Raw genomic sequence first — 19,546 nt, 5'->3', positions numbered from 1 at the left:
GAGTGCAGAGGGGCCGCTTGTTAATGTGTTTATCCCAGTGGGTTGGCTGACATGGAATATACTCCAGTCTAGAAACCATGACAGCACAACTGCTGTTCCCCTATACACGCATCTCCAGCTTGGTGGACGGGAAGATAAGGAAGGAAAAAACAAACAGTAGACTGAAGCAAGAGGCCTGCTGTTTACAACAACATCCTAGCTTAAAGCCAGGATGAATCCAGAGGTCCCAGCATTCCATCAGGGTACTATTATTGAGGGACTCCTGAATGGCTCAGTCCGTTTAGCGCCTGCCTTCAGCTCGGGTCATGATCCCAGGGACCTGGGATCAAGTCCCACATTAGGCTCCCTGTGCAGTGGAGAGCCTGCTTCTCCCTCTGCCTGCCTCTCCCCTTGCTTGTGCACTGGGCTCTCTCTGACAAATAAATAAATTAAATCTTTAAGAAAAGGATACTATTATTGACACAGTGACACCCTCCTCCCACCCCCACTCTGCTATTCTGTAACCAAAATCCAACCTGAAGGTCTGGCCAGACCCAGCCAGGAAAAGAAGAAAAAAAAGAAAAAAAAAGAAAAAGAAAGAAAAATAAAAAAACAAGTATGTGTGTTGGGGGGATTTGAAACATTTGTCCAAAAAAGAAAGAGAAAGGGGGGCAGCACACAGGCTTTTGAATATCTTTAAGACTATGAGGTTCAGGGATGCCTGGGTGACGTCCCTGGTTGAGCCACTGCTGCTGCCTTCAGCTCGGGTCATGATCCCAGGAGTCCTGGGATGGATTCCTGCATCGGGCTCCTTGCTCAGCCGGGAGCCTGCTTCTCTCTCTGCCTCTGCCTGCCTCTCTGTCTGCTTGTGCTCTCCAACAGATAAATAAATAAAATCTTAAAAAAAAAAAAAAAAAGACTATGAGGTTCAGAAAAAAATTTTTGCATCCTCCCTCCCAAAACCCATGGCCTTCTACTGAACACAGCAGGAAAGGTCACAGCCAGAACAGAGCCGAGAAGAGCTGATCAGGGACCCTGGTCAACACTGTTCCTAGCCAAGCACCGAAGCGGAGTCTGTGCAGCCCCTTTCCGGCCTGCCCCTAAGCCGGAAGTTAGCAGACATCACAGTCAGAGGAGGCAAACCACAGCGTCCTAAAGATGGATGCTGCTGTCAGCTACGAACTCCTCTCACTGCACCGAAAGTGTTTTCAAGTAAGGAATAAGCAGGACAAAAGTCCATAAGCCTCACCTCCTTTCCAACTGGGTCACTCAGCCTACAGGTCTGGTCTTCTGATTCCTGATTAATATTGATCTGCTTCATTCCTCACCACGATGACTACAACTGCCCCAAGACTAAAAACACTGCCCGCCTCTAAAAACGGACGGCAGCACTGCCAAGCAGCACTCCTCCGAACTCATTATTCATACAACCTACCTGTTTAAACAGCCCAAGACTGACTACCCTAGACCCAGTCTATCCCCAAACACAGACTAGAGATCAGTTACAGAAAAAAAGGCGTTTCCAACAGACGCGGGCCTTCCCTAAAACACGCGGAGGCCTCCACGGCACCAACTTCACTAGCTCCGGAAGCAGCCCCCTCAGCCATCACGCACAGACTGAACTGTCGCTCTGACACCCAAAACACGAGTCAGACTTCAACCAGCGGTGGAGGTCAGCGCATCCAAGAAAAAGCCAAAGTTCGCTTAACGTCCAGCTCCCACGCGCGCTGCTGCCAGAAACAGGCAGAAAGCGGTAAGCGGGAGGTGAGACTAGACAACTGGAGAAGCGAGAGGGAAGACTTCACTCGGAATCACGCGCGCACTACCTACCCCAAAACTGCGTTTTTATATAGAAAAATGTTTCCAAACCCAAAAGCATCAGCTCTTCGACAGGACCCGCGAGCCCCCGGGGGCTGCAGTCGGGCCCGAAGGCCCCGCGCCCTTCCCCAGCTCTGACACGCACACAAAAGCCCTGCGAACAGCCCCTGGTCGGAAACGGGAAAAGTCGCTCTGGGCCGGCGACCTGCCTCCCCGGGTGACAGCAGGAGACGCGGCCGAGGCCGGCGGGGCCGGCGCGCACGTGCCCCCCCCCCGGCCTCCCCCGCCCCCCCCCCGCGCCAGCCCCGAGCGAACGCCGCGCGGCTGCGGGGGAAGAGTCCGAAGAGGCGAGCACGCCTGTCCGGGGGGCGGGGGGCCCGTCCCGCGCCGGCGAACGGCACCCACAGGAGCGGCCGCTGCTCGGCGTCCCGGCGAGCAGAGGGGCAGAAAGTCCTCCAAGTCCCGCTCCGGTCCGCGAACGGCCAGTCCCGGCTCCGTCGGCCCCCGGCGCGCCCCAGAGGCCCCGCCGAGGACAGCGGCGCCGGGGTCGCTCGGAAGGGGAGCCCCACCCGGGCGGAGAGCGGCCCCCGCTCCGGCGGCGGCGCGGCGGAATAAAGGGGCCCGGCTCTGCGCGCCCGACCCCGTCCCCTAAATAAAGAGAATCCCGCCGCGCTCCCCTCCCCCGAGGGACGCCCGCGCGTCCCGGCGGCCGGCGGGGCCCGGACTGCGCGCGGGGAGCGGCCCCGGGCCCCCGAGGGCACCCCCGGGGCCGGAGCGAGCTGGCGGGGGGCGCTAGAGCGGAGCGGAGGGGAGCATGGCGGGCGGGAGGCAGGGAGTGGAAGCGGGGATGGCGGGGGAAACGGGGCGCGCGGGAGGGAGAAGGAGTCAGAGCAGAAGGAGCGGAGGGACGCGAGGCGGGGGCGCGCGAGGCCGAAGGCAAAGGCCGGGGAGCGCGCGCGGGGCGGGGGAGGGGACGAGGTGAGGGGAGCGCGAGGCGGGGGCGCGCGGGGCCGGGCGGGGGAGGGGGACGCGAGGCGGGGGCGCGCGGGCGGGCGTCGGCTCGCGGGCGCTTCCCCTCCCCCGCCCTCCACCTTTCCCTTCCCCCACCGCCGCCGCCGCCGCCGCCCGGCTCCCCCGGTCCTCGCGGCTCGCCGCCCCCGGGCGGGCGGCCAGGCGGGCCTAGGCCAAAGCTCCTCACCTGGCGGTGGCGGGGTAACTCCCGGCGAGCTCGCCTCCTCAGGCGGCGGCGGAGGCGTCGAAAAAGGGAGGCGACGGCACAGTGGGTTCCGGGCCCCGCCGACGGGACCGGGGGCGGGGGTGGGGGAGGGGGCGGGCCGGACCAGGACGGGCGGGCGGAGCAGACACTGCGGTACAGACGGGGGGCAGCGGCGGCGGCGGCGGCGGCGGCGGCGGCGGCGGCTGCACCGGCGGCGGCACCACACAAACAAGGACGCTGATTGGGCAGCTGCCAAGCGCCTCGGCTCCGCCTTCCCCACACGCCACGACGCCCATTGGGCGACCCCAGCCGGCCTCCCCGCCCTCCTCTGCTCGGCCACACCAATAGAAGAGGGGGTGCCGGGACTACACCCCACCCTTGAAGAGTGAGTGGCTGGAGCAGTGATGATTAGCGTACGGAGTACCCAATCCTTAGCGGAGGAGGGGGATGGTCTAGCGGGGGCGCGTTAATGGGTACCTCGGCCAGTCCCAGACACATCCGGGTCTTCAGCAGCCCATTTAGTGTCGGGGGTCAAAAAATCGCTTCAGGCTGCAACTTTACCTTAGAGACGTTTTGGTCCCCAGGCAGCCGCCGTACCCCAGTATCCCCAAACCCGGCTTCCCCCTCGGCCCGCTCTCATTCTTCCGACTCCAAAGATGGAGACTGGCGAGCGGCGCCGGGCTCCGCGCTGGGTGGTGGCTCCTCGCGACCGAATCCCGGAATCTGACGATGGCAGCGGTCGCGGGCGCTCGGGGCTCGCGGTCTGTGCGGGGCGTGGCCTGCCCGGGGCCGGCGGCTTCCTGGTGTGCGTGGGGCCCCGCGCGCGCGCCTGCGGCGGTGCCTGGGGGCCGCGAAGGGCCGGCGGGGCGCGGGACTCGGGGCGAGCGCAGCGCCGGCGCCGTGACGGCGGGATCCGGCCCCGCGGAGCCGGCGGAGCGGGCAGGGGCCGGCGGGGGGCACCGTCCACCCCCGCCCCGGGGCGCAGACCCCGCGACGCGCCCGGAAGTCCCCACGCTCGGTTCCCGCCGCGGCCCGAACCCCGAGCTCTAGGAGCGGCTCCGAGACGTGGAGTAACTCGCGAAGGTCGACGGCGCGTCAGGGAGAGAGCGGGGCTTAGATCCCCGAGAGCCTGGGCTCCCGGAGCACCGCGGCGTGCCGGCGCGGCCGCGGAGAAGTCGTGCGGCGCCGTGGCCGTGCAGCGGGCGGAGGGGCCCACCTGAAGACAGGTGCACCCGAGGGTCACCGCGGTGGGCGGAAGCCTCGTCTCGCCCCGCACAGGGTCCGCGCAGTCACCGGCCTGGCCTGGGAGCTTGGCGCTCCGTCTTAGCGGTTCTAGGATGCGGGTGCAAGTGACTTAGCCGCTGCCCGCTGTGTCCCGCTCTCCCTTTCCGTGGACGGGAGTGATGGAGAAGAGTCCAGCGCAGAGCGGAGCTGTGAGGTTACGAAGTAGCGCGTTGAAAATGTGCAGGACAGTGCCAAGGACACAGTAAGCACGCAGCAGGCACGGTACTACTTGGACCCGCCTTGCACTACACTGAAAACCATTTCTCAGTTTAACGCTTTCCCCGACTCAGGTATTTGACACACAGGACAGAGGGCCCATCGTGCAATCAGGCGGCCCTCTAGGAGCTGGGGATATAGCAGTCATTGTGACTGAAAACCACTGCCCTCTTTCCCTAACCTGCTGCTTTGCCCATTATCACTCGGATGCCTTCTCCGGCGTCCGCCGAGCCATCCTTCGAGGGCGGAGAGGAAGAAGTTCGGTGGTGGAAGATACCAGCCTGACCAAGAGCCTAGTGAAGCCTGAGAAAACACTTTTCAACAGAATTAAAGTCAACGGTGGAGGGAACGTTCAGTCTGGAGTGATCCAACTCCAGGGAAGACCAGTGTGAGGCCACCGTTGCGGCCGGGACCTGACCGCGCCCTCTGCAGACTACCTGTGTGTCTGACACTGACCGCGTGTGCTTAGCGCTGGATGTGGATGGTGTAATTAACCTTGAAAAACCACCTCCTCAATCTGCACACAAGGAAAAACCGAGGCACGGAAGTTAAGTAATTTGGCCGATATAATAAAATTCGTAAGTGGGAGAGACAAAATTTAATTAAAATTTTGTACCCAACCCTGTATATGCTCTTAAGTCTGGAAAGAGAAACTGGGCCAGGACGAGGCATGGCCTCCCCCATCCAGTCCCCCTGGGCCCCAGCACAGAGATGTCAGATGCCCTGGTGAGTACTTTGCTGTTGGAATTTCCAGATAGTCTTGTGGTGCAAGAACTCTGTAGTCCTGTGCATCTGACCATAGGGCTCAACAAGGAGGCATAAAGGTGCGGGCGCACTGGAGATGAGGGGCAGTTACCCTGTTCATCGGAGTCAAGGGGCCTTCTAGACCATTAAGACTGTATGCTCTGTCAAAGTAGGGACTGAGCCCTAAAATTCTAGAATTCCAGGCAGTTCAGCACTCTGCTGGGCACACCACGCTCTTCACTTGTGAGGCTGCGGGGGGCAGGATGGCTGCTCCCTTGCAGAGGTGGGGAGAGGCTGGTTTTAGGGAGCAAGGTCTGATCAGAGCATGGGCTGATGTGAGGATTTCCCCTCTGAAGAAGATGCCTCCTAGTCCCAGGCAGGACAGAAGGTACTTCCCAAGGCCCAGCTTCCCTCCTGTGCAGCTCTTTTCGGAGGGAAAGCATCTCTCATACACAGCACAGGATGGGGAAGGGTTGGTCCTGTGGCCTGAAGTTTCCCAAATTCAGAAGTGCTACCACTCTGCACCCACTGTTCTCCACCCCTGGGAATTTGCACGAAAACCTCACGTTAACTCATTCCCCCCAGAGACACTCCCGCCTGCCTTCCCCAGGGCGGGCGTCTTGTTGGCTAATTCCCTTTGGTGATTGGTTTTGCAGCTCTGTTAGGGGTTCTTTCCGGTGTTTATTTCATCATACAGGAAAGGGAGAGTTGGGGGTGGGCTCCTTGGTCCTTGCCTTAGCTTCCTGATCTGTCCCCAGGCCAAGAGCCTGGCTGGACGGGTCCTGCAAGCAGCGAGAGCAATGGGGGGGCGGGGGGCGCGCTAGGATGGCTGCCAGGGGTCCCAGGATGCCAGAGAGCCACCAACACCAACTACTAGGGAGAGGGCTGTCTGCTCTGGGAGTACTAGAGAGGCTGAGAGGCAAAAGCTGGGGGAGACGGTAGAAGGCAGAGATGAGCTCAAGCCCCCAGAGAATGGAGCCTTTGTGTGGGGTACAAATGAGGGACAAGGGGGTGACTGTGTGGGAGGGCCGGAAGCACCACACAGACTGGCACCACCACAGGCAGCACCAGACTCCCCCCTCTCCTGCTCTGAGAGCTCCCCGAGCCCCACAGGGCCAGTACCAGCCCGGGTCCAGGAAAGCAGGGCCTGCCTGAGGCTGCAAGGAATGGGAGCTGGGAAAGGACGTGCGACCCCGGGAAAGAGAGCGGCGTCCCCTGCCATTATCCCAGACGCAGGGAACAGGAGGCAGAAGGAAAAAGACAAGCAGCTTTTACTCTATTTACATCCAACAAAACTTCGCAAGGAACAATCCTTACTGTGCAGCCAGGGCCCTGGGCGGGCGAGGCATTCCCCACAGCGGAGGAGATGGGAAGGGTTAGGACGGACGGGCCCGGCTGTTCCTGAGGGGAGGATGGGGCTTCTCTAGCTCCCTCCTGACTTTACAGGAGCTGCGAACCACTGAACCATGGTGCCCCGCTTCCCTTCTTTTTCATCATCCCTAGGAACCTCATAAGCAAGGGGCCGTGGTTCCACAATAAATAACTGAAAACGCAAACACTAAGGTGGGAAGACCTGATGGAGAGCTTTGGGCTACTTCAGCAGTTCCCAGGAGGAAGGCCCATCACTGGCGGAGAACGACATCTCTCCCTCTCATCCAGGGCAAAGGCTCAGTAGCTCTGTACCTTTCCAGTTGTTTTTTAAAACAAAAACTTAGACAATGACCAGGGCAATGCAGATCAGTGGGTACCCTGGAAGAGAGTTCCCGGTATAACCTGGGGAGAAACAGAGCTGTGCCAACTCCCGCCAGGCCTCATACATCAGCATGAGCATCCTGGGCAGGCTGGAGATAGGGGGACTGTGACCTTTGCTAACAGCGGGCCCCTCTTCTTGCTGCCCATATTCGGAGCCTACGGCTGGGCCTGCTTCCCAGCCCGTTCCCAACTCCTCTACAAAAGGAGTAGGAAAGCAGGGTAGCTCTAGAATCCGTTCTCCCCCACCTCCCCACCCCAGGCTGGAGAGGAGAGCTTAAGGGTCCCTAGCATTCCAGAGGTGCTCCAAAACACTTGCGACAATCAATGGCCTTTGGGGTGGGCATCTGTGCCCGTCGCTGCCTCAGCTCCTCCTTGCCCATGCTGCTGGCCAGCTTGTTAAAGGCGGACTTGTACTTCTTGTCGAAGGCCCCTAGGAAAGAGAGTGGAAGCGGGCAGGGCAACGGATTACAATTTTAACCCCCCAACACCGGGCCCCAGATACTTTTAAACTCCCTAGCCCCTGCCTGCTCCCTCACCAATGTCCACGTGGTCCTTGCCCAGAGCAGCCATTGTCAGGAATAAGATCTCACGGTAGATGCCCCTGTAGTGGAGGCAGAGGGTCCGAGTGAGAGAAAGGGGGTACGGACCCGGGGACAGGCCAGGGACCTCCCGGGTGGGAGCACCGTACCTCTGCAAGTGAAGACCACTGGGAGGCGGTCCTAAAGTCTCCAGCAGGAGCCCCACAGCCTTATGCACCTCGTTGAGACCCACGTGGCGCAACACAGCCTCCAGCAGCTCCAGGCCCAGGGCTGCAGGGATGGGGCCGGGCCATACCACCCGCTGCGGGATCTGGCCTGGGTGAGAGAAGGGAGGCAGCCGGATCGCTGTGCCCTGCAGGCATCACCCACCTCTTCCCAGCCTAGGCCGGACACCACACTCACTGTGGACCCTCCAGAGCACGTAGAGAGGTGGGCAGCTGCTGGGATCGGGGGTCAGGACGTCCCACAGCAGCCGCACCTGCACAGCCGCCGGGTCAGGCATCAGCCAGGGAGGCGGGGCCTGCAGGGGCCGAGACACGGGGCAGGCTCAGGGGCCAGCTGGCAGAGGGCTGGAAGCGGAGCGGTGGCAGTGCTCCAGGACACAAAGGGACGCTGCGAGCTAGAGCCAAAAGGAAGAGGAAGAGGAGCCCTCGGGTCCCCAGGGGAGTGCGAGCTCTCCAAGGCACACACTTGGTCCTGGAGCTGCTGCATCCCTTGTCCCTAAAAGCTGTCCCTACAAGCTGCCCGGAGCCTGAAAGGTGCTCAGTAAATGTTGGCGGAATGACACCACCATCAGGGAGTCACTGGGTAGGAACCAGGCACCACACGGGCATCGAATGACCCTGGGCACTTAGGCTGTTCTACAGATGAGAAAACGGAGGCTCGGTTTCTCCGAGGGGTCAGCCCAGGCCTGTGACTCGCTCTGCAGGGCCTGAGGGACAGACCCAGAGGCGAGGTGTGCAACAGCCAGCAAGCACCAGCAGGGGCCACGGGAGGGCACTGACCTGCGAGGGTGGGGGGCCATCACAGGAGGCCAGCACCAGGCATGGCAGAATACTGGGCAGCCGCAGCCGCTGGAAATACCACAGAAGGTTCCAGAAGATGATGGGATGGGCAGCAGGCAGCTCAGGCAAGGCCAGCACCTCACTGCCCTCATTTTCCACCAGCGACTCCAGTTCCTTACGCAGCACCAGGGGACTCAGGTATGCCCAGGCACCCCCATCGACCCGCCGGGAGGCAACCTGTTGGGCACAAAGACGGAGGACGGTCCCAGCCCCAGAACCTGCTTCCCACCGAGCCACCACGGGCCACAGCTCCCAAGATACCCCATACCCTCAATGCCCGTCGCACCCCATCACCGCCGGGCAACACACATGGACCCCCACCATTCTCCTCTGGCCCAGCCCTTACCCCTGTGTGCCCGTTGCACAGCTGGGGCTCATCCAGGGCAAGGCAGAGCCTGCGGTCACTGAGCACGGGGCCTGGGCCCCCAGGGACGGGAGCATCTTTGCTGCTACTGGCACCGGCAGGGACAGGCTTGGGGCTGGGGGCACTGCAGGGGGATAACGGGGGTCAGCCCCAGAACCCCCGCCTCCAAGTCCCGCCGTAATACTTTCCCTCCTTTGGGCACCTGGGTCGGGAGTCAAGGGTTTGGACGCTGAGCAGGGGCACAAAGGGGCAGGCACAGAAGGGGCACACTGTGTTGAGGTTGGAGTCGTCGGGTGCCCAGCCAGCCATGATCTCCTCGTCGTACACCAGCGAGTCACAGGCACTGCACAAGGAGCAGCTGGAAAGCAGGATCTGCGGGCGAGAAGAGCCCCCGCCCCAGGCTCAGGAGCCCAGGCTCTGTCCACCTGCCCCAGCCTCTGCCTCGCTAGAGGGAAGGTGGGGGGGCGTCTGCATGTGGGTGTGGGGCCCATCTGTGCAGAAGGGGCTCTCCTCACTTCCAGGGAAGGCGGCTGCGAGGACCCAGGGGTGTCACTGAGGCGCTCCGAGGACCGGCGCAGGCCCAGGCTGCTGACGGAAGACTCGGAGAGGTCCCACTCGCTGCCCAGAGAGGCCGAGCTCTGCCACAGCAGGAGAGGGGCACTCAGTTGGCGCCGCCACCCCCCCCCCTTCTGGGCTCTGTCTCCAGGCCTCTGGCCCTGCCCCTCGCAGGCTACCTCGGACGCGGTGGATCCAGGCCGCTCCCGGGGGCGCAGGAGGCTGTCCATCGGGCTGCGGTGGGCCGGAGGTGGCAGCTCAGGGGGCAGCTCAGGGGGCGCAGTGCGAGAGGCAGGGGAGCGGCGGGAAGGAGTGAGCAGTTGCTGTAGGCGGGCGCCCAGCCCTCGTCGCGGGGTGCTGGCCTCCTCCTGACGCCCGCCAGCCTTGGGCGTCCGCCCGCTCAGCCCCTCCAGGGCTTCCACCGACTGGGCGCTCAGAGCTGAGCCCGAGTCCTCTGGGCTGCCTCCAGGGGCCGGCTCCTCGCCAGTCAGGCTCAGGTCCGAGAGGCTCCCATCACGCCAGGGGACAGGGGAACCCCGAGGCTCCAGCACCCCCAAGGCCTCTATCACTGCAGGGCAGACACGAGTCAGAGAACACAAAGCCTCGCCCATCGTCCAGGAGCCAGGGAAGCACAGCCCCTGCCCGCAGAAAAGACAGCAACCGGGCAAGGCCCCCAGCTTCCGCAGCACCCCCCATCACCTCAGAGCCTGGCTCTGCTCTCCCCTCTCTCCGTGCCCCGCGGTAAGGGAAACCAGCTGGGCGGAGGACTCCAGCAGACACTCACTGTGGGCCACGCCGGCCTCCACGGTGGGCTGCGCCCCGCGGGCACTGCCCAGACTGCCGCTTTTCACCAGGCGCCCCGCGGGGGAAGCCGGGTCCCGGAAGCTTCGACCGGCCCAGGTGGTCTGGCGCTGAAGTGGGCGGGTGGGGGAGGGCCGTTCCAGGCAGGGCTCTGCGAGAGACGGGGACGCGGCTAAAGACAGCAGGTAGAAGCCCAGCCCCTATCCCAGAACAGGGCTCCTTGGGTGGATCTGGGGTTTCTGGGGTTGGAGGGCTCCCCCCCCACCCCCGGCAGAACATCTTCTCCTTCGTTACCAGCCAACTGCAGCGTCCCCGTCCCCAGGACACCCGATGCCAACCACAGGGTCAGCCCCGGCTCTCTGCACCTCTCCCTGCCGGAGCCTGGCTGCTCGGCCCCCAGCCCAGAACCGTACCCACCTGTCCGGCCGCTGCCCGCCTCTTGTGCGGCCGCCTCCTGTTCCTGCTGCTGCCGCCGCCGCCGCCGTTCTCTCAAGGGCTGGCGGAACTGAGCAGCCCCCAGGACAACGTTCCGGAGCTTGGCCCAGCGCAGGCGCCCACCCGGTGTACCCGACAGCCACTTGCTTTCCAGCACGGCCTGCCAAGCACAGTGCCCATCAAGATGGCCTTCTTCACGCCCTGACCGCAGCCGGGTGGCCGCTGCCTGCTCCAGGGACGCCAGGCGCCCAGGGGCCACCTCCCCCTGCAAACATCCTGCCGATGGTTCGGCCAGGAGCAAGCCCACCTGGGCGAGATCTGGAGGAAACCAGAAGCTGTGTGGATACTTCGTATCCAGACTCTGCTACTTAGGAAGCATATGGCTTTGAAAAAATATTTTCACTTTTCTGGTCATCGATGAGTTTCATCATGTAAAAACCAGTTCAGTACTGTGGTAAAGGGCCCAAACGCAGAAGACGTTGCTCTGCCTGTGTTCCGTGCCCTGACCCCCTCATTTCCTCCCTGTGGAACCCTGGACAAGCCAGCCACTCTCTGCGCCCTCACCACACCCCAAAAGATGCAGGGGGTGGGGGGGCGGCCTGCATTAAAGATGAACAGAGAGCAAATGCATGAGGTGCAGGGACCGCTGGCTCACATCAGGACTACCGTGGGGCGGGGGCCGCGCTCCTCGTCGGGGCCCAGGCAAGTGAGGGAGCCGCCTGTGTTCCTGCCCAGTACAGGGGCTGACGGTGGTCACAGGGCCGGTCTGCGGCGGGGGGGGGGCGTCAGGGAGCAGCACCCTCCCCGCACCGCACCTGGCACTGACGACTGTCCCGCCCCAAGCAGACCCCGAACCTTGTTGTAGTAGCCGTAGGTGATGGTGTTGGGCACGACACCCGCCCGCCGCATCTCCAGCATGACGCGCACGGACAGCACAGGCTGCCCATAATGGGAGCACAGCTGCATCAGCACCCGGTAACACACCTGTGCCGGGAGACAGCAGGGTGAGGGGCCCATCCCCTGCCCCCACCCCCGGCTCAGCACCCCCTTCTCCCCCCAACCCAGCGCCCGGGTTTCAGCCTCCCTCGGTCCCCACAGACTTCACGGCTCCCCCTACCCCAGGGCCCTGGCAGCCTCCCTCCCTGCCCGCAGCCGCACAGGCCCCCACCTCATCAGGCAGCACCACCTTGCGGCTCTCCATCTGGCGCAGCACGTGGTAGGCCGTGTGCAGGGCCTGTACGCGGGAGGGCGCCGAGCGGACGTAGGCCGGCAGACACAGGAACCACAGCCCGTAGCAGTGTCCCAGCAGGCACCGGGCCCACAGCTCCGGCACGGCTGCTGACTTCTGCGCGGTCCGCTGGGCCACCTTCATCTCCTGGATAGGGCAGGGCACACCCAGGTAAGGACCACGCCAGGCCACGGCATGTCTCAGAACGGTGGGGGAGACACAGACCCCTCCCCGAGGCAGGGCCTGGGCTCCGAGGGGGCAGGATGGACGCTGCACCCAGGGTTTGGTGCCGAGGCCCCAGGCAGATGCCCAGCTCTCAAGCGTGGACGGACCCCAGCTTCCAGAGCTTGGAAGACGAAGGTGGCGGCAAAGACGGCAGGACCAGCAGCTGACGACTGGCGGGCCGGGCTCACTGAAACCTGCTAATCATAGCAGAGCCGCCCTCAGGTCTGCCTCCCAGCTACAAAAACGGCCCAAGTCAGGTGCCTGTGTGGGGCCCCCGTCCCGGTCACCTGCTTGGTCCGGCGAGGGGCAGGGCTGCTGGGCGCACTACGGGCCGGGCCGGGCACGGGCAGCGCCCCAGGCTGCTCCCGCGGGGACTCGAACAGCTCAGGCCGCAGCTCTGGGAACCCGTCGTAGCTGCGGGGGCAGAAAGAGGCAATAGCAGGGACCACCAAGGCGAGGGCAGCCTCAGGGGAGCCAGAGGCTCTCACCAGTACTGGGGGGGCGGTTCGCCGCCCTCTGGTGCTGGAGGCTCCTCGGGGGGTGTGATGAAGACGGTGAGCTCACTCCCTGACAGCTCCTCCAGCTCCACCAAGGGCGTCGGCTCAGGCTTCTCCTGCTCCGGGTGGACCTGCCGCAGGGTGGTGAGGGTGAGCGTCAGGGCGGCAGGCACAGCGGGCGCCACTCCCGGCTGTCCAGGAGATGGCATCGCCCGGCAGCACCGTGATGGGGAAGGAGCACATGGGCCCGGGCGCCCCTGAGGACCCTGAGATACCGCTGGGGGCGGGTGACGGGCACAGGGGGCCAGTGTGTCTGTGAAGGCAGCTGCGTGCCCTGTGTAACTGCGGCGGGGGGCACCCCGGCGCGGGCCAGGGGTCCAGTGCTTGGAGCAGTAGCAGGGTGCACGCAGGGCAGACGGCGCCCAGTACCTTGTCGACACAAGAGTCGAAGAACTCGAGGGCAGCGTGCCGGGCGGAGCCAAAGGAGCACTCCTCGATGAACTGCGAGAACATCTGTGTGCGCAGCAGCTGGCAGTACAGCTTGTGGCTGGAGCGCTCCCGGGATCTGAGGAAGCCTGGCGGGGGGGTGGGGGGGAACGGGTCACAGGGGTCAGCAGGCCCCAGCGGGGCTCCAGCCCCCACGGCCTCTCTTGGGCTCCTCAGGCAGGACGCTCGTAGGTGCAGAGCACCAGTCTCGTGGGGCCCACCCTTCCGTCTGTCTGCACCCAGGGCCTCAGACTGGGGTCCCTGAAGTCAGGTCCCCAGGGAGAGCTTGGCCCCAGGAGCACTGCACCCCAAGCCCTGGGCCCCCAGAGGGCAGGCCAGTACTGGTGTATCTCGGCGCCCCGACTCCAAGCCCAGAGGCAAGCATGCGGCTTGCCCCGAAGCCCAGCACCCCTCCCCCGCCAGCTCCCAACGCAGAGACAGGCCTCCCTACCCTGCAGGAAGAAGAGGTTGTCAACATCCCGAGCCCCCTCGGAGGGGGCCTGGGTGAGCGGGCGCAGGAAGTCCCGGTAGCCCTTGAGCAGACAGGCCATAAAGCGGAGGAAGGCTCCCTGGACCTCACGCTCCAGCCGCGCCCGGCGCCCGCACACTGCCTCGTAGTCCGTCAGCAGGAACTCCAGGGACGCCTCCTCCTCAGGCCCAGTGTATGCTGGGGACCAGGGCAGCTGGGGTCAGGGCCGGCTCCGGCACCCCCTGGCCGGTACTGACCGGAGCAACTCCAGTGGGGAACGGTTTCAAGCCACCCCAGTGACCCTGCGCACGCAGCGCTCCCGTGGAAACCCTAATACCTCTAAGCTCCTCAAGGAAGGTCTAGCTCTCCCCAGGCCTCCCTATCTGGGGGCTCAAGGTCAGTGCCAGTTTCTGGTCCCCACCCTAGCCCAGGGCTCTCACTCTGGTCCAGCTGCTGGTGCAGGCTCGTCAGGGTGGCCAGCAGAACCTTGTAGGGCTTGCGGGGCAGGGTCCGAGGGGACAGGGGCTTCTTCTCCTCGGTCCTGTGAGATCCGCAGAGAGGAGAAGGGGCTGTGGGGCTGCTCGCCAACCTCCCCTGGGGCTCGCCCAAGGTTGTGTGTGCATGTGGCGGGGCCCCCACCAGCCTGAGGGAGGCCCCGCCCTCTCACGGGAAGAGCGTGTTGGTGTCAAGATCGACACAGACGACGTCGGCAGGCGGGTCGTGCAGGTCGAAGTAGCTGGAGTGGATCCCCACGATGAAGGGCACGGGGGCGCTCAGCACATCTGCCAGCACCAGCGGGCACAGCGGGATGTAGGGGCACTGCCAGTGCAGCGGGAAGGTCATCTGGGGCACCAGGGAGGGGGGACCAGTGAGCAGGAGCCTGGGGCGGCTGAGGGGGTGCAGGAGGGAGGGGGGGCACAGGCCAGGGTGGGGATCGGAGAACAGCCCCCGACTCCTGCTGAATGGAGACCGTGCCCAAGGAGGAGGCCAAGGGACACCCCCACCCATGCCCCCGAGGAAGCAAGAGGAAGTAGAGTCGGGTCAGGAGCGGCTGGGGTGATGCACAGGTGGGAACCTCCCGAGGAGGAAGGGCCCGATGGGGTGGCACTCACGGAGACCAGGGCCTCGCAGACGCTGGTGAGCAGGTCTGGCCGCAGCGAATGGACCAGCAGCTTGTGCTCTGTGAGCACGGCCAGCAGCAGCGTGATGGCCAGCTCAGGGCCCAGGCTTTGCAGCAGCTGCAGGAAGCTCGCCCCGCTGCGGGGGTGCCGGGAGGGGGGTCACCAGGGACCCTGGAGACCCCTCCCCAGACACCGGGCGCAGAGGCCACTGGGGCCTGGCCTGTGCCCACCTGCCTGGCACCTCCCGGGTCCTTGGTCATCATAGCACCCTCCCCCGGGGCACATACCTGAGGGGCAGGGGTGAGGAAACCGGCTGGCAGAGGAGCAGGTTGTCATAGGGAGACATCTGGGAGGCAGAGGAGCAGCAGGTCAGAAAGAGGAAGGCCCCCCCCCCCCCCCCCCCCCCCCCGCCTCCTTCCTCCCCGCGCCGGGCCTAGGCTCACACCTGCACCAGGATGCGAGGTCTCTGTGGGGAAGGGAAGGGCACGTTGTGAATGAAGTGAGAGATGTGCCTGGGGAAGAGAGGGCTGCGGGTCAGAGGCAGACTCCCCAGTTCTCTCTCCCGCCCCCCTTCCCCGCTTCCCCCACAAGAACCTCATACCCCCTAGCTCGAGCACAGTCGCTCCCGACTTCAGGCCTCGCTCACCCCTCAGGCAGTGGCCTCCTACGCACCCCCCACCCCTGCACAAACCCCACAACCCCGTCTGCACTGCGGTGCACCCCGGCCCGAGCCCCCCCCCCCCACCGGCCCCGGCCCCGCCAGCGCCCCCCCTCGCCCCGCTCCCCGCAGCCCGGCGGCGGTGCTCACGCTTCCAGGGGCAGGCGGTGGGGGCCCGAGACGGAGTAGCGGTAGAGGAAGGTGAGGAAGGCGCGGAAGGCGGGGAAGGCGGGCCAGCGCGACAGCACGGCGATGGCGCGGCGGCTGCGCACCGCCCGGCCCCCCAGCGGCCGGCCCCGCTCCACGGCGCTCAGCAGGCCCAGGGCCCGCGCCTGGCGCTCCGACAGCCGGGCCCTCGGGAAGGCCTCGTAGAACTGCAGGGCGGCGCCGTACACCTGGGGATGCGGGCGGCGACGGGGAAGAGAAGCCGTGAGGCGGGCTCGGCAGGGCCGGGACCCCTCAGCGCACTGGGCACACCCACCTTGTCACCCGCCGCGCCCGTGAGCACGAAGGTGGAGAAGACGGGCACGGGGTACTTGGTCTGGGCAGGCCAGCACTCAACAGTGGCTCCCATGGGCAGGCAGAAGACGGGCACGGACTCGGGCAGTGGGAACGCCTCGTTGTCCTCCTCTGGGTAGCGACCCAGCAGCTCTGCACCCCCAGCAGCGGGGTGTGGGGACGGACCGAAAGGAGGAGGGTCGATCAGACTCAGGGGAGGGCTCCAGGGACGCCAGAGAAGGGCCAAGTGGCAACGGGGAAGTGGGGTCTGGGCACACTGAGGGTACCAGCCAAGAGGCAGCAGGCGAGGGGGACATTAAGGACCAAGGGCTTGGAGGGACACAGGAGCCACTCACCTGCCTCGTATACCAGCGTGTTGGCCTTGGCCAGGCCCACCTTGTAGCACAGGTAGACCGCTGGGCCCCACTGTCCCAGAAACGACAAGAGACAGACACATAGCTGACAAAGATTTCTGGGCGTCATCTCCTCGACCACTCCTTTGTCATCTTTTGAATTTTATTTAAAAAAATTAAAAAGTTTTTAAGGAGGCTCCATGCCCAGTGTAGAGCCCAATAATGCAGGGCCGGAACTCACGACCCTGAGATCAAGTCAGACGCTCAATCGACTGAGCCCACCTACACTGCAGGGGTCTCTTGTCTTTAAAACTCCCAATAATCCTGGGGCCTCTGGGTGCCTCAGCCGGCCGAGCATCCGACTCTTGGCTTCGGCTCAGGTCCTGATCCCAGAGTTAAGAGATCGAGTCCCATGTCGGGCTCCGGGCTGGGCATGGAGCCTGCTGGAAAGCCTCCCCCTCTTCCTCTGTTCCTCCCTCTCTCACATCTCCCTGCCCCAACAAATAAATAAAATCTTCAAGGAAAAACCTCCCTACAATCCTGGTCTCCCAAGACTAGAGTCACTCCTCTGGGCCCACCCTGGGCATAAGAGGCCCCAGTGGCAGGGTGCCCTCTATGCCCTGTGCCCAACCGCCACACCAGCACGGTGCAGGCCTTCGCACCCGGCCAAGGGGCCCTGCTCACCATGCCAGGGTTGAGGTTGCGGGCCAGTCGGCAGTAAGTATGAGGCGTGCCCTCGCCCTTGCTGGGCAGCACCAGGCAGAGGTCCGTGATGCCCAGGGCATGGAGCCCCGCCCCCTCTGCTGCCCGCCGGCAAGTGAGGTAGGTGCGGGGGTGCCCAGGGCCGGGAGGGGCCAGGTTGGCCGAGTGGCTGTAGGGGGTCGCGTCCAGCACCTGGAAGCCGGGCTTGGGCCGTTCCTTCCCTTCATACAGGACCCTGGGCGCAGAGAGCGGGCACAGACGTCAAGGTCTCGGGGCAGATGAGAAAGTCCCCATTGCTGCCAGATCTGGCCAACTAGTCCTACCCACCAGCCTTGCAGCCTTGGCCCTATCAAACCGGGCACCAGGGCCCACTTCCTGCAGGGCTCTACCCTCCAGAACCCTGTGCGTCCTCTCCTAAGCTCGGCTCTGCTTCTCGGTCAGTACGCCCCTCTCCAGCCTTCCGCGGCTCTCCTCCTACTCATTCGTAAGCGCCGAGAGGAAAAGCTTCCACGTACAGACCCCGAGCCAAGTCCCACATGCGGAGAGCCTCCTCAATCTTCTCAACCACCCTGTGGGGCGGTGTTCCTTCCCTTCTCCAGAGGGGCTCAAGACCCGGCCCCCAATCCCACAGCGAGCCAGCAGCCACCCTAGTCCACCGCCCAACTCCACGTATGGACCGGGTGCATCCACCTCCCCCCGCTCCCTGTCTCCGGCCTGCTCTCCTCCTGCCCGCAACCCAGCCCCTGACTCTCCCCGCCTCCCCTGGTGCCCACACAGGAGGGACACGCACCCCAGCTCAACAAGGGGGGGCTTGTCACGGCCCCTGCGGTAGCAGATGACCGGCTGAGTTCCCCCCAGGAGGCCAGCACTGAGTTCCAAGGGGTGGCCCCCCGCCGAGGTCTGGATGCAGGTGTAGCCCTGTGGCACCTCCTCGCCCAGCGCCCTGGCAATGACTGCCACGTCTGTGATGGGATCGGCTGGCCGGGGAGCGCGCAGGGGCCCACTAGGTTCGGGGACACACGTCTCCTCCGGGATGGGTGCTCCGTTCCCTGCAAGCCCAGCTACCACGAAGTAGTCCACCAGCCGGGGGGGCCGCTCTTCCGCCATGGCCCCCCCCCTCGCTCAGGGCATCTGGAATGGTGGCGGGGAGGAGATGTGAAGAAGCACGGGAGGCGACCCAGGGGCCACCCTCTGCTCCCTCCTCTCCTCAGTCCTTCCGAGGGGAGGGGAGGGTCAGTGGTGGTCGGCCAACCCTGCGCTAGCCCGCCTGTGACGTCACCAGGCAAGGAAGGACGCCAGGACCCTCCCTCCGGGTGGCACCCACCGGCTCCCCAGGCAAGCCCCGCTCCGCTGCATCGCCCACAGCTGCCCTGGGCTCTGACCCCACACGGCTCCCCTGATCCCTTTAAAGGGCCCACCCGGCCTGACTCCTGGCGGCAGGGACCACAGTCTTCTCTGTCATGGCCTGCAGTGACATCATGCCGACCTGACAATCAGTTTGAAGGGTTTCCGACCTTCCCCCTCTACTGATGACATCATCAGAACCTCCCGGTCCAGCTAAGGTTCTTAAAGAGCGCGCCTCTGGGTTTTCGGGAGGACCCCACGGGCTTCCAGGAAGGCCCACAAGACCCAAGTTTTCGTGTGTCTTCCCCAGACTCGTGTCCTTTCTCCTCCCTGCGCACTAACCCGACGGAAAGCCCAGCGCCCTCCCACCTCCAGGAGCCTGAAGTTAGGTCGACGCCGCCGCGGGAGGCGGTCCGGCCACCCGCCCTCGCTCGCAGGGCGCAGGGAGGGAGCCGGGCGCCCCACGGGCCTCCGCGCACGGGGTCCTCACCTGCCGCCATGGCCCAACCCGACAGCGGGGGGCCCCGGGGGGGTCCCCAGAGCCCGGGCGCGCCGAGCTGGGGAGCAGCTCGGCGGGAGGCTGCAGCGCAGGGCCGGAGGCACGGGGCGCTCGGGAGGGGAAGGGAGGGCACTTCCCGAAACCCGCGAGGGGAAGCTGCGCGGGCGGAAGTCGGCCCCGGGGCGTGCGGCGGGGGGACCGCCGGGCCGGCCCGCAGCCGCCCTCCGCCGCCCCGCGCGCTCCCCCCGCCCCCCGCCGCGGCCCCCCACCCCCCCAGCCCAGCGCGGCCACACGCGGCGGGTCCCGGCCCGAGAGCCGCGGACCGGGCGGGGGAGGGGGAGGCGGGCCGGGGGGCGCCCCCCGCACACCTGCGCGCCCGCCCCTGCCCGGCGGGCTCCCCGCGCTTTCACTTCCCCGCGGCGGAGGAAGCGGAACCAGCAGCGCCGCCCGCCGCCCCGCCCGCACCCCCTCCCCGCCCCCCCCTCCCCGCCCCCCCGCCCCCGCCCCCCGCCCGGCCCTACCTGCCGGCCCGCGGCTCCCCGGCCCCCGGCCCGCGGGCGGGCGGCTCGGAGGCGGGCGGCGGGCGGCGGGCGGCGGGCTACCCGGCCCCGGACATGGCGCCCGGCTCAGCGCGCTCCCCGCCGGGCGGCGGGCGGAGGGACAGGCGGCGGGGGCGCCGCGCCGGGCTCGTCCGCGCGC

General features: G+C 65.3%; 2 protein-coding genes across 10 annotated transcripts in view; both read right to left on the bottom strand.

Moving 5' to 3' along the window:
• The window catches only part of GATAD2B (GATA zinc finger domain containing 2B), a 90,177-nt gene extending 86,524 nt beyond the window's left edge, over positions 1-3,653 (bottom strand). Inside the window, exon 1 of one of the 3 annotated variants that reach the window (XM_032317644.1) lies at positions 3,575-3,653. The gene's annotated coding sequence lies outside the window, so the exon portion shown is untranslated. Of the gene's footprint in view, positions 1-1,228; positions 2,044-2,995; positions 3,199-3,574 lie in introns of those variants that run through there. The other 2 variants (XM_032317642.1, XM_032317643.1) reach the window with 2 other exon arrangements.
• A 2,857-nt stretch (positions 3,654-6,510) lies between these two features.
• DENND4B (DENN domain containing 4B) lies at positions 6,511-19,417 on the bottom strand. Of its 7 annotated transcripts, none has more exons than XM_032317627.1 (28): positions 19,369-19,417; positions 17,795-18,135; positions 16,987-17,239; positions 16,306-16,375; positions 15,933-16,102; positions 15,602-15,846; positions 15,239-15,305; positions 15,081-15,139; positions 14,785-14,929; positions 14,340-14,515; positions 14,113-14,213; positions 13,655-13,870; positions 13,147-13,292; positions 12,709-12,848; positions 12,508-12,634; positions 11,936-12,142; positions 11,623-11,751; positions 10,750-10,927; positions 10,316-10,483; positions 9,711-10,099; positions 9,492-9,614; positions 9,179-9,348; positions 8,959-9,100; positions 8,553-8,789; positions 7,951-8,068; positions 7,698-7,863; positions 7,546-7,610; positions 6,511-7,439 (listed from the first exon to the last, which is right to left on the bottom strand). In XM_032317627.1, exons 2-28 carry the CDS (start codon positions 18,109-18,111, stop codon positions 7,294-7,296), a joined length of 4,470 nt encoding a protein of 1,489 aa, XP_032173518.1. In that variant the 5' UTR covers positions 18,112-18,135; positions 19,369-19,417; the 3' UTR covers positions 6,511-7,293. The 7 variants fall into 7 exon arrangements, with proteins under 7 accessions (XP_032173518.1, XP_032173515.1, XP_032173516.1 ...); XM_032317624.1 differs by lacking the exon at positions 19,369-19,417 and adding an exon at positions 18,839-18,952; XM_032317625.1 differs by lacking the exon at positions 19,369-19,417 and adding an exon at positions 18,584-18,724.
• Between the last annotated feature and the right edge of the window lie 129 nt (positions 19,418-19,546).

The sequence above is a fragment of the Mustela erminea genome, chromosome 17, assembly GCF_009829155.1.
Source record: "Mustela erminea isolate mMusErm1 chromosome 17, mMusErm1.Pri, whole genome shotgun sequence".
Taxonomy (NCBI): Eukaryota; Metazoa; Chordata; class Mammalia; order Carnivora; family Mustelidae; genus Mustela; species Mustela erminea.
Note: the sequence above shows the minus strand (reverse complement) of the source record. Positions and strands in the feature narration are given on the sequence as shown.

What these genes read in the sequence shown, in the direction of transcription:
- DENND4B (XM_032317627.1), bottom strand. Translation starts at nt 18,111, where the DNA reads ATGGCGGAAGAGCGGCCCCCCCGGCTGGTGGACTACTTCGTGGTAGCT. An exon ending in CCCCCCCTTGTTGAGCTGGG is followed by an intron (nt 17,240 to 17,794) that starts GTGCGTGTCCCT and finishes CTCTGCGCCCAG; the next exon opens with GGTCCTGTATGAAGGGAAGG. An exon ending in CAACCTCTTCTTCCTGCAGG is followed by an intron (nt 13,293 to 13,654) that starts GTAGGGAGGCCT and finishes CCCCCCCGCCAG; the next exon opens with GCTTCCTCAGATCCCGGGAG.